Genomic DNA, 12,886 nt, shown 5'->3' with positions numbered 1-12,886 from the left:
CAAATTATTTTGGACACAGGCAGGAGCTCTTACCTAAGTAGTTGATCCTGACAGCATTCGGGTCATTATATCCAATGGAACGCTTGTTAACATCCCAAACCAGGTTACCAGAGCAGGACATAATGCTCGAACCTGCTTTTATTAAAAAATACCATTGAAATACAGTTGTAAACCCTCTCTTCTGACTATCGCCTTTTGATGTTGTTCTCTGTGTGACCGTTGCGACGTAGCTAGCTAATTAGAAGCCAACGTTAGCATGCGTGCTAAGCTATATACGGCTATGTTTATCGCCCCCTCTTCATTTTGCAGCCTCTCTTCCGTCGCTTTATTCCTCTGATGTTATTTGGGTGGCTCTACTTCTCTCTCTTGTTGTGTCTAACTCCCTGGTTGAAACAACGATGGTGTGCGGGGCGTTCTGTGCGTCCCATTTCTATGCTTGATAATATTAATCGAGACCGTCAACATTGCAGCAGTATGACGCAGCCCGCAAGGACTAGACCGAGTCAGTACAGTGTGATGATAGACAGAAACTGCTCTCCAATTGAAATCGCCGTTCACACTCTTGTAGGTGATGTCATGGCGACGTCGCCTAGCTAAGCACATGAGCAGAAGTACGTATAACCACATATAGAACAAGGTTTAGTTGTAAACAACATATGGTAAAACGGTCGTCTCTCGCCGAACTGCGCATGTACAGGCCGTCAATTCAATGGCACTCATTTTATATAAAATAGTTTTTGACAAATTTAAAACGTGTCAGTTTGTCACTATCACTAGGTTGGAGTAATACCATGTTTAATTACTTAAGACATAGGCTCGAATCTAGGTTTTGCCTTTCGATTTCGAGTAAATGAACAACTATGGAATATTTTCCACTTCTCCAACCCCAAACCCCGACCTGGTCTTTCCGGTCTGTTTCACAAGCGTTCCCGGAAGTCTCGCGATGTTGCGTCTCTGGGTTTAGAAATTCCAGTCTCTCTAACAATTAATTGAAAATCCAGTTGAGGCTATTATATATGATATAGTTATAATTGCGCGATGCTGTAGTAAAGTGGCATCATATTAATACTGGATTATGTAGACAGATGAACAAATGGTAGAGTCTGGTAGAACGTGCCGCTCGTCTCTGGTACACCAATCATGTTCGGAGGATTGGCCCAAATACACCAATAGGAATTAGGAGCGTCTTGTTGTGGTACTGTGCTAGATAGGTTGCGCTGTGAAGAAAAGTCACCACCTTGTAAAAGCTCTCAAATCAAGGCCACCAGGAATGAGCACTGTTGTAGCATAGCAGGCTAGCTACATGCCAATAGGTTTGCATTAGAAGGTCGAAAGTAGGACAGCGCCTTTGACATTTTTCCGAACCGTTTTATGACTACATTGCTGCAAATATTAGATATCGGGCAATACCAATACTGAAGTGTCAAAGTCGAACTAATTTACCTTCGTAGCTACGTATTTAGCAAGCTAGCTAGCTTGCTAGGTCAGGGGTAGTTAACGTTAGACAGCTACATTAGCCTTTTGCAAACATGGCTGCGATGAGAGTTTCCTATCACAAACTGCTGGATAAGATCGGGCTAATGTTGCCAGCAAAACTGCGACCGCTCTACAATCACCCTGCAGGTAATGTAAATACTATTAGACTGTGACAGCCAGCGTTAGCCATAGATTATCAGCAACTAGCGTGCGTCTAGACCAAATTGAGGACGGTACACATTGATGACCGCTGTTGTTGCTGAAGTGGCCATGGTTTAGTTAGTGAATTTAGTCAAAATCCCTTCCTACATAGTTTGATGTGTGCAACCAATATTTTATTATCTAATCTCGCTGCTCTGTGTTTTTAACCAAAACAAATGTCATGGCGGCGCCTCAAAATCTGTAAAAAGATGGCACAACAGTTTTGCAGAGTAGTTATCCCATTGAGTACTGTGCAGTTAATGGTACACTACCTGGCTACATGGGCGTGTTTGCAAGCATAGACCTCATTGGTTGCAGGTGGTCGCGTGGAGTTTTGTGAGTGAGAGGGATTGCATGCAAAGCGAATGGAAGCTAAGCATAGCAATTTCATTTAACATTTGCATGGTTCCTTGCAGAATAAGTAGTTGCATGTTTTTAGGAAATCAATGTTGAGAGCGACCTGCTTGTAAACATTTGCAGTCTTTAAACACTCCTACACCAGTAAATTTAGCTACCGCTGTTAACTAACCTTTGTCCTTATAGAATCTTGTCCTTTCTATAACCTGTATATATCTTGTGAGAGGACAGACTCTCGATTCTGCACAGGTGATAGGATGTGTTATTCGTCCCATACATTTGTCCTTAAGGGTTTTTTATTAATGATGCCAACAATCACTATTTGCACTATATAATGCAGTGTACTACAGGGAACTGACAAAATAAAGGACATCTTGGTATTTTAGGGATCCAAAGTAAGCAGGTGTGGTCCCTGAGCTATTTAAGCAAATAAAATATTCCATCCTGCTTAGGGTCATGTATAAAAATGCCCAGTTGCTACCATGGCTAGAAGAACAGATCTCAGCGACTTTGAAAGAGGGGTTTGAAGTGTGTGTGTGTCTCAATCCAATTGAACACTTATGGGAGATTCTGGAGCGGTGCCTGAGACAGCATTTTGCACCACCATCAACAAAACACCAAATTATGGAATTTCTTGTGGAAGAATGGTGTTGCATTCCTCCCAATAGAGTTCCAGACACAATCTATGCCAAGGTGCATTGAAGCGGCTCGGGGTGGCCCCTATTAAGACACTAAGTTTGTGTTTCCTTTATTTTGGCAGTTACATGTATGTGCCTTTGGCAGAAAAAAATGTGATTGGCCAAACCTGTAACACTCGTCAAACCTGTTGCATAGCATCCTATGTAGGCCTACAGGTAATTGCCAAACTAAACTAAACACTTGAGTAAATATGGGATACAAAGTATATTGAAAGCAGGTGCTTCCACACAGGTGTGGTTTCTGAGTTAATTAAGCCATTAACATCCCATCATGCTTAGGGTCATGTATAATAATGCCCTGATGGCCATTATCTTGGCTGTGTTTAGACAGGCAGCCAGCCCAATTTGGATCTTTTTCACTAATTAGTATTTTGACCCATCAAATCTGCTCTGAAAAAGATCTGATGTAATTGGTCAAAAGAGCAATTAGTGGAACAAATTTCAGAAATGGGCTGCCTGTGTAAACTCAGCCAAAGGAGCATAGGGGGTTTAAAGTGTGTGTCGGTCTGCCTGTCATCAGATCTCAACCCAATTGAACACTTATGGGAGATTCTGGAGTGGCGCCTGAGACTGCTTTTTCCACCACAATCGACAAAAAAAACAGATGGCATTTTTTGAATGGTGTCGCATTGCAGGCCTTAATGCTCAAATAATGTGTGTATGTATGTAGTATGTTATCCATTTTGGAATACTGACTGTCCAAACAGCAAGTGACCAAATTGGATTTGTGTGTGTTCAGACAGCAGTCATTTGCTGACATGGCTACACTAGTTGTCATAATAATGACGGGTGTGTGTGCAGTGGTGTAGGCTGATCGGTGGTGGTGCTCGTGCTTCCTATCACTCAGAAGTTATGTAGCAAGCTTAGGTGACGACAATACCTGTCATGGACGTTTCCCAGTTACTTTGAATTGTTAAAACCACAGTGTAAAAACACTTTTATAGCCTCAAATGATAAGATAATCCAACTTTCAAAACAAGTATGTTTTAGCTAGCCACAGCAGTCAACTAGCTAGCTAAGTACAAAATGGCGACAATAGACATGGCAGCTCTGTTTCTAGCTCCTAAGGTAGCTGTTTCTTTCTAGCACATTCACTCATTTGTTTGTGAACAATTAACAAGCTAGTGAGCTACCACGTTCTTGTCAAACTGTCAACAGAACTAGCAAGCAACACGATATGCCAAATAAATCTAGAAACCATCGGATTTGACCGTTCAGACACAAGTCGCATTAACAGGAATCAGATTTATATCTGACTTCAAACCGCCTACGTAGGTGGTTTGAAATGTGTGTTGAAGTATCCGATTCCGTGTGCTTTTTAGCTGTTCAGACTGCAGGAAAAAGGACAGATTAGAATCGGATATGCAAAAAAATAGGACTTGAGTCACTTCAAACTGATAATGTGAATGTGGCATCAGCTGACACAGCCAACCCTTGTTTTTACATCTATTCTTGTTGGTAAAAATATGTGGAGAAAAAATAATTAGCCTAATGCTTGAATTGTAACTTAAATTGGTGTAAGACAATGATTGCTGGCTAGGAGGACTAATGCCCTGATTTTATTCTTGTTGACTTATCACTGCATGAACTCTTCCTTTATAGTCAATAATGTTTATCTTTCAATGCAGACTAAAGTTCAGACTAAAGTTGTCAGCACTCTATCATTGCTATTGGAGAACAGAACACAGCTACAAGGGAAGAAAGTTTTGACCACATGAGGGGTGGTGCCCAACTCCCTGCAAGATGATTGGTTAAAACAGAGTTCTCTTCCCTCCTCATTGTGCAGTCGGAGGCAAGTGTTTTCTGATGGAGATGGTCGATTAGATTCAGAGCAGACAATGGTGTTCTTAGCGTATTGCATGTGGAAGCTTTTTGTCCACGCCAGGGTTCTCCCCAAAGAAGGGCACTGTGCCACCGTGTGGACTGGCTGCACCACTATGTAAAAAAAATAAATAATAATAATACTTTTTTTTTTTTTACTTTTTGTTATCATTTAAGGCCATTTTTTGCTCTAGCTTACAGGTGTTAAAAAAAACAAATCTCTGAGTATCATCTTATTCATGGAGTGTGAGATGTTACTTAGGAGAGGTCATTTAGCCTTTATTTGGTTACCAATGGGATAGATAGCAGAACAATGAAAATAGCATCACTCATATTAAGTGTTTAAGATTTCCCTGCCCTGAACTGAGAATTTGCTGAGAATTGTCGGATATTTTATAATCTGTTCTGTAATCAATTTTCTCATGGATTGTGTCTTCTCTAATTCCAGGTCCAAAGACTATTTTCTTCTGGGCCCCGATGTTCAAATGGGTAAGGGCTGAATTTCCTAAGCTTGAGCTACTGCCTTATCTAAATGTAAACATGTTTGAAGGCATTGTCTAATGAAACAAATTTCAAGTCCCATGCCTCTACTCATCTCTATAGGGTCTGGTCGGGGCTGGTCTGGCAGATATGAGTCGACCAGCTGAGAAACTGAGCGTATCCCAGTCTGCTGTACTGACAGCCACAGGTATAGTGGAGTTCCTATATTATTCCGTGAGTGACAGGTATAGTGTAAATTAATCCTTCAGTCAAATAAACAACTTCACTCATTGACTAATCACTTTTCCCACTTTCTCAGGTCTGACCTGGTCCAGATACTCTTTGGTCATCATTCCAAAGAACTGGAACCTCTTTGCTGTCAATTTATTTGTGGGTAGTGCTGGAATATCCCAGCTCTACAGGATCTTCCAGTAAGTGAACCTCTCTTAGAGTGCAGAAATAGAATGAAGACCTGACCTATAGATTTGGCTTCGCCATAAACAGCCACAATACATTTTTCTGTCCTTTGTAAGTTCTTTAGGAATCAACCTGGAGGCTCATAAGAACTGTTTTTTACTTTCTTTTTTTAGTGTTTAGCTTTTATTTCCTTGACGTATAAGGGCAAATGTATTTGAATAAATGTACATAAACCTCAAGTTTCTTTTCCTCTCTCTTCCCTTATCCCCTTTCACAATACAGGTATGAACAAGGGAAGAAGGCACTAGCAAAGGAGGAGGCTGCCCCAGCAGAGTCTTGAATTATGTCACCAGTCCATCTCCATGGACCGTAAGGGAGCTAATCACCGGCACAAACCCAGTCCCTCTAAGCCCCTCCATCCCTCTTCCATCCTCACTCAATTTTACAGTAGAAAAAAAACAATGTTTCCTTGCTGTAGATCATGTCATTTGCCTGGATTTCTTCAGGGTTATAATGGCATATTAACCCTTACCAAAACACTCAAATGTTTGTCATCTACGCACAAGATGTAGTATTTTTAAGTTTTAATTCATGCAACAAATTGTATGACTATGTTCTCAAATGTATTTAATTTGTTCATGATTAATGTTTAGCATTCAATTTTTGGGAAGTGTTGCTTTTTTTCTGTTATTTCTTTGAGTAATCATTCCTCATGGAGTGGTTTCCAAACAAGGAAGGTCTTGGATCTGTGTTGAATGTGGTTAAAAAGAATGTCTCCCCAAATTTAAAAATGAGATGTCACATTCATCCCATATGCTTATTCAACTATTTTCATCAATCATTTTGGTAACTATTTCTATATCAGTAGGATTATTAAACCGTACATGCATACCATGTGACTGTTCCTTCCACGTGTTGTAAATGCTTTAACCAATAAATCAGGTAAAAAAAAAACATTTCATATAGCTTTTAACTGTAGACTTTCAAATGCCAAAAGTAATAGGAAATCACCACCTTTTGCCCCTGAACATTATGAGGAACCTTTTGGTAATGCGTCCTGTGTGGCATTCTTGGGGGCTAAATCTAGTGTGGTACTTGGACCCAAGAAGGACAACCTGTATTGGCCCTGTAGTCAAGGTCCTCGTCTCATATTGGTTGGTTCTCAGTAGTTGGGAGACGCATAATCTGTTACTGTAACTAGATGAGAATTTAAGTCAATTTGTTCATTGATCTCTAAAATAATATAGCAATAACTGGCAAATTACATTGGTCCATAATTTACTGAAACATGAACAGGCACTTATGTATGTCGAGGTTATATCTAAAGTGTCTGTATGTAATGGATATGCCCTTATTTGTTCTAACTGTTGAATTAAAAATCTTGGCATATTCTGAAGCAGTTTCATTCCTGAGCAGAAAGTGTATGATAGATAAAGATTGTTTGGACAGGGAGAGTATGCAGAATCTCTTGAGTTGAAAATGTGTTTGGACCTGACTTGTGAATTGAGGCATATGTGACTTGGCACAAGTGTCCCACAAGGGTGGGAACCAACTGAAACATTCATGCCTCTACAAAATGTGCATATTTTTTTTTTTTTACTTGTTCTTCCAACTAGACCATTATACTGTGAAAAACAATTTTACATGCTAAAGATTGGATCAAAAATAAGAAAAATACCAAGTTGACAATTGATTGGTCCACCTTTGTATACGCAACACCTTTTCAACATGTCACTAAGGCTGTGTTTACACAGGCAGCCCAATTCTGATTTCTTTTTTTTCTCCACTAATTGGTCTTCTGACCAATCAGATCTTTTTCAGTGCTGATCTGATTTGTAAAAACTTCAGAATTGGGCTGCTTGTAAATGCAGCCTGTGCTTTACGGTAACCTAGACAACTAAAATGCCAGTAGAAGCAGTGTTATTAAGGGAAAAACTCCACAGAAGGAAGAAACCTCGAGGAACCAGAGACCCATACTCCCCTGGCTGTACTAGGTGGAAGTTGAGTCTTAACACCAACTAAATCAGACAGTTGACACTAGACCCACTCCAATTTGCATAGCGCCCCAACAGATCCATAGACGACGCAATCTCAATTGCACTCCACACTGCCCTCACCCACCTAGATAGGAGGAATACCTATGTGAAAATGCTGTTCATTGACTACAGCTCGGCATTCAACACCATTGTCCCCTCCAAGCTCATCACCATACTTAGGACCCTGGGACTGAACACCTCCCTCTACAACTGGATCCTGGACTTCCTGATGGGCCGACCCCAGGTGGTGAGGGTAGGCAACATCTCCGCCACGCTGACCCTGAACACGGTGCTACATGAAAATGGGGGGGAGGGGGGAAGACCGCCCACATCGACGGAGCTTCAAGTTCCTTGGTGTCCAAATCACTAAGAACTTAAAATGGTCCACATACACGTGAAGGGGTCGAGCTCGGTGCCATCCAAGACCTGTATATCAGGCGGTGTGAAAGAAAGGCCCGGAAAATCATTAGATCATATGTTCTCTGCTTCCGCACGGCAAGCACTACCGGTGCATCAAGTCTGACACCAACAGGCTCCTGAACAGCTTCTATCCCCATACCATTAGACTGCTAAATACCTAACTAAAAAGCTAACAAAATGGCTACATGGACTGAGTTGACCTTTGTATTGTATTCTTATATTTGCAGTCTCTACGTACACTAATACTCCAACACACATACATTTATACTGACTCTACACACAACCACTCACATACATACATGCTGCTGCCTAGTCACCTTCCCCTATACATACAGTATTCACAGCCCTTGACTTTTCCCACACTGTGTTACAGCCTGAATTTAAAATGGATTAAATTGAGTGTCACTGGCCTACACACAATACCCCATAATGTCAAAGTGGAATTGTTTTGTTTTTTTACAGATGTTTACAAATTAATAAAAATGAAAAGCTGAAATGTCTTGAGTCAATAAGTATTCAATCCATTAAATGGCAAGCCTAAAGTTCAGGAGTAAAAAAAAAAAATCACTTAAGTCTCATGTTGCGTGGACTCTGTGTAGAATAATAGTGTTTAACATGATTTTTGAATGACTACCTCATCTCTGTACCCCACACAAAATTAACTGTAAGGTCTTCAGTTGAGCAGTGCATTTCAAACAGATTTAACAACAAAGACCAGGGAGGTTTTCCAATGTCTCGTGAAGAAGTGCACCCATTGGTAGATAGGTAAAAAAGAAAAAAATACCTGACATTGAATATCCATTTGAGCATGAAGTTAATTACACTTTGGATGATGTATCAATACACCCAGTCACTACAAAGATACAGGCGTCTCGTCTCCTTCCTAACTCAGTTGATGGAGAAAGAAACCGCTCACGGATTTCACCATGAGGCCAATGGCAAATTTGAAACCGTTACAGAGTTGAAGAGAAACCTGATAGCGGCTCAACATTGTAGTTACTCCACAATACTAACCTAATTGACAGAGTGAAAAGGAAACCTGAACAGAGAATAAAAAATATTCCAAAACATGCATCCTGTTATGGGTATGCTTATAAATTGTTAAGGACTGGGGAGTTGAGATGAAAAGGAAAACTGAATGGAGCTAAGCACAGGCAAAATCCTTGGGAGAAGAATTCACCTTTCAGTATGACAACCTAAAACACAAGGCCAAATCTACACAGGTGTTGCTTACCAAGAACACAGTGAATGTTCACGAGCAGCCGAGTTAGTTCTGACTTATATCTACGACAAGACTTGTAAATGGCTGTCTAGCAACGATCAACTACCAATTTCACTGCGCTTGAAGAGCTTAGAGACTTTTATATAAACATGTTTTCACTTTGTCATTATGGGGCAGTGTGTAGATGGGTGACACCTTTACATTAATTTTGAATTCAGGATGTAACAAAATGTGGAGTCAGTCAAGCAGTATAAATACTTCCTGAAGGCACCATCTACCTCGTCGATCCAGTATCCCTGCACATTATAAATCGTACTCGAACCGACCCTGTATTTAGTATGCTTACTTTGTGTTCTTGTTTGTATAGCGTGTGTTTTTATTCTACCTTATTTTTAGTATTACATTGTTGGGCTTAGAGCTTGCAAGAAAGGCTTTTCACTGTACATATTCACGTGATATTGAAACATAAAACACTAGTAAGGAAAGACAGTTCAGGGTGTATGACCTTACCAGGTCAGACAACTGTCAATTACACAAATATAGAAAACAAAAGTACCGACAAACTTGAGATCACACAGCCCAAACATCTTTATTTACCAATAAAGTTTATTTCACAACCAACAAAGCAAAAAGGTTTAGCGTTTTCCTCCAACACGAGGTGCATTGACCTTCATTTGCTTTGCCACCTTGGGTTTGGGTGCAGCTTTGGCAGGGGCCTACAGAGGGAGACAAAGTACTCATAGATTAGACAAAGTACTAACCACCTTTGGAATCCAATTCAGTACCTGACCACAGTGCTAGGGTTATGCAGTTCATCACAGCTCTTGATAAACCACTTGGTACCATTAGAATTCCAAGCATAAATTAAAGCCATAGGTGCCATTTAAGGCAGATGTTCAGCAATATGAGGTGTCCAAGAACAGCAATGTGATGCAAATATATTTGATTTAACACGGCAAGTCACTTAAGACCAAATTCTTATTTTACAATAATGGCCTACCACGGCCAACCCCTCCCCTAACCTAACCTGGACGACGCTGGACCAATTGTGCACCGCCCTTTGGGACTCCCGATCACAGCAAGTTGTGATACAGCCCGGGATCGAACCAGGGTCCGTAGTGATGCCTCTAGCACAGATGCAGTGCCTTAACCCGCTGCACCACTCGGGAGCAGAGAGCGATGTAAGAGGATGCAATTGAGTAACTAAAAAGCCATTTCCCCCTTCCCTCTTCTGCAACATGACAACTGCTGAGGAGAACGTGCAGCATCTTGCTATACGCCTAGTTGCGGAAGTCGACCCAATACTGCCAATTTTTACTTTGTAAGCCTGAGTGTACCTTTAAAGCGGCAATGAGCAGTTGAAACACTTACAGCCTGTTCGTTTCAGTAAAAAGCTGAGGGATGGGCTGAAAAAAATCCAACAACTCAAATTCATAGACAGACCTATGGATGCCAGGACTGACCATCCATGATAACACAATTAGAGTTTTAACCATGTTGAGGCTGTATAGTGTTTTATATACTTTGTTTACCAAAATTGGAGTAAAATTACATATTTTAGGTTCTGATTAGGTACGGCAGTTAAACTACACTCATGACAAGTGATATTCAAGAAATAAGTAACAACATCCATTTATAAGTACAAAAATGTATTTCGCAACTGCCGATTGTCCCTTTAAAAATGTAGAAATCCGAATTTCACAGATAAATGAAAAAAGAGAATCCTTGCTGTGTTTTATAAATGCAGGTCATAAAGGTTTCTTACTTTCTGACAGGCTTCTGAACAATCAGATTCACACCATCATATAAACATGACTATATATCCATCTTACCTTAGCACCAGCGGCAGAGGGCTTCTTGGTTGTCTGCTTTGCCTTCTTGGCCTCCTTGGCAGCTCTGGAGACCAGAATGATATAAATTAGACCCATTCCACACAAGCAAAACAAGACACGAGTCCAGACTGCAGAAATAACAAGTGATGGGTGAATGAAACCTGACTGACAATTCACCGTTCCATCTTACATTTAAAACAGTATCACAGTAAGGTGACAGTGTCACAGTGTGAACAGCAGCTACATGTGCTTCACATGTTAAACTTGACAGAAACTTACTTTTTGAACACCACACAATAAGTGCCCCAGTAGACAGTTCACTTATTTGGCACCAACATGCCAGCCATTGCCATTTTACATCTAAAGAAACGTTTCTGGTGAAGCGTGGTTCTGGTGGGGTTGAGTCGGGTCCTCACCTGATGGCCTGCTCACGCTGGGCCTTGCGGACCTCAGGCTTCTGGTTCCTCTTGGCCATGATCTCAGCCAGGGAGGCGCCGGTGATGGCCCTCTGGAACTTCACGGCACGACGTGTGCGCTTCTTTGTCACCTCTTCCTGTTAGCACAGGAAATAGACAACATGCAGTCAGGAACATCATGGCCACATTCAGGATCAGTTATGGGCAGTTTGGTAGTGTTGGTGCGTATCAATAGGCACAACACAGAAGAAATACAGACATTTAAATGTCACTCGTGTAGCTGAACTAGACCTATATGAAAAGTCATTGACAGTACCGCTTCTTGCTAAATGAACAGTAACAATCACACAGATGTATTCACATTACTGCAAACCCCTAACATCTTTCTCACATAAACGTTTGTAGGAGAGTATGGAGGCTGACCAGTGGTAAGGAGTCAAAGACTTCACAGAGCCAGTACTATGATCTCCAGTGGCTCTATGGCCACAGGTGTGTTGAGTGAGCACTGCCGACAAGCTGTAAGACACAGCCTGGCGACGGTACATAACGCAGATGACAACCACGCACACGTCACACCCCAGCCAAAAACAAAAAGGAACACCATGTCAGAACTAAGGTTGTATAATCTGCGTTTGGGGGGGGAAATGATTGACAATAACTAGCTAGGTACTTACAGATTGGCCCTTCTTGTGTTTGCGCCTATACAGCACAGTCCAGTTGATCTGTCTGGGGTTCCTCTTAGCCAGGAAGGCAGACTCACACTTAGCATTCAGGAACTGGAAAACCTGGGAAAGACACATAGGGGGTGTTAAACTACACATTAGTGAGATGTAGTATATTCGGCAACGTTGATATGTAACTTACATGTCTAGCTAGTTGTAATGTTATACCTGACGTGGATAAAGAAATTGGATTCTAACGTTACCTAGCTAGCTGAAGCTCTAGCATAGTCAGTGTCCACGGGACAGACCAAGAACAGAGTACAAACACTACATGAACACTTCTACTGTTACAATTAACACAATGTCGACCACGGCTTATTGCGGCTAACCGTGAGAAACCAAACATTACTAAAAGGCATTAGAGGAAGGAAGAGTAGCCATTTCGCCGTACCTTTCCGTCTATCCTGGCGTATCGGACGCCATGGCCGGGGTATATTTTATACCCGCTGAAACTGCACAGCTCGACCCTGCAGCAGATTAAGATAAATCATGAATAGATGATCAACGTGTACTTGTGTAAAATAGGTCATTTTTATTGGTAAAAGTGTTCATTTAAACATTTGATGGCAATAGATATTATTCCGTAAACTCACTTCATGATGGCTGAGGAGGACACAAAACCGGAAAGAAAGATGGCGGAAACGGAAACGAAGTTATAGGTGAGATTTCATAATTATTTATTTAAAGAATCTAGGGATTTCTATTTACACATCATGTATTTTTTTCATTACATCCAGTCAGGATCAGTATTTTGATTTTCAAATATGAATTTTGTTTATAAAAAAGTA

General features: G+C 41.0%; 3 protein-coding genes and 1 non-coding gene across 8 annotated transcripts in view; 1 reads left to right on the top strand and 3 right to left on the bottom strand.

The window, feature by feature from the left end:
- The window catches only part of LOC106586745 (DDB1- and CUL4-associated factor 6), a 60,814-nt gene extending 59,844 nt beyond the window's left edge, over window positions 1-970 (bottom strand). For all 5 annotated transcript variants that reach the window (XM_014174319.2, XM_014174320.2, XM_014174321.2 and 2 more), the window contains exon 1: window positions 34-970. In XM_014174319.2, the coding sequence (XP_014029794.1) occupies window positions 34-121 (88 nt within the window). In that variant the 5' untranslated portion in view covers window positions 122-970. The remainder of the gene's footprint in view (window positions 1-33) is intronic.
- A 237-nt stretch (window positions 971-1,207) lies between these two features.
- LOC106586746 (mitochondrial pyruvate carrier 2) lies at window positions 1,208-6,846 on the top strand. The gene is made up of 5 exons (XM_014174326.1): window positions 1,208-1,623; window positions 5,002-5,042; window positions 5,157-5,241; window positions 5,353-5,464; window positions 5,733-6,846. Exons 1-5 carry the CDS (start codon window positions 1,530-1,532, stop codon window positions 5,788-5,790), a joined length of 390 nt encoding a protein of 129 aa, XP_014029801.1. The 5' UTR covers window positions 1,208-1,529; the 3' UTR covers window positions 5,791-6,846.
- A 2,846-nt stretch (window positions 6,847-9,692) lies between these two features.
- LOC106586748 (60S ribosomal protein L24) lies at window positions 9,693-12,771 on the bottom strand. Its single transcript, XM_014174327.2, has 6 exons — window positions 12,692-12,771; window positions 12,490-12,565; window positions 12,051-12,161; window positions 11,377-11,513; window positions 10,961-11,024; window positions 9,693-9,844 (listed from the first exon to the last, which is right to left on the bottom strand). Exons 1-6 carry the CDS (start codon window positions 12,694-12,696, stop codon window positions 9,764-9,766), a joined length of 474 nt encoding a protein of 157 aa, XP_014029802.1. The 5' UTR covers window positions 12,697-12,771; the 3' UTR covers window positions 9,693-9,763.
- On the bottom strand, window positions 11,774-11,953 carry LOC123730662 (small nucleolar RNA SNORA23). The gene has a single exon (XR_006762097.1). It is a non-coding gene; the product is annotated as a small nucleolar RNA SNORA23 (small nucleolar RNA).
- Window positions 12,772-12,886: the final 115 nt, after the last annotated feature.

The sequence above is a fragment of the Salmo salar genome, chromosome ssa25, assembly GCF_905237065.1.
Source record: "Salmo salar chromosome ssa25, Ssal_v3.1, whole genome shotgun sequence".
Classification (NCBI taxonomy): Eukaryota; Metazoa; Chordata; class Actinopteri; order Salmoniformes; family Salmonidae; genus Salmo; species Salmo salar.
This window is presented reverse-complemented; position numbering and strand designations above follow the sequence as displayed.

Coding starts and splice junctions, on each gene's coding strand:
- LOC106586746 (XM_014174326.1), top strand. CDS start 1,530: ATGGCTGCGATGAGAGTTTCCTATCACAAACTGCTGGATAAGATCGGG. Junction 1,624..5,001: donor GCTCTACAATCACCCTGCAG/GTAATGTAAATA, acceptor CTCTAATTCCAG/GTCCAAAGACTATTTTCTTC. Junction 5,465..5,732: donor CAGCTCTACAGGATCTTCCA/GTAAGTGAACCT, acceptor TTCACAATACAG/GTATGAACAAGGGAAGAAGG.
- LOC106586748 (XM_014174327.2), bottom strand. Junction 11,514..12,050: donor AACACAAGAAGGGCCAATCT/GTAAGTACCTAG, acceptor CTGTGCTAACAG/GAAGAGGTGACAAAGAAGCG. Junction 9,845..10,960: donor CCTCTGCCGCTGGTGCTAAG/GTAAGATGGATA, acceptor CTCCCTCTGTAG/GCCCCTGCCAAAGCTGCACC.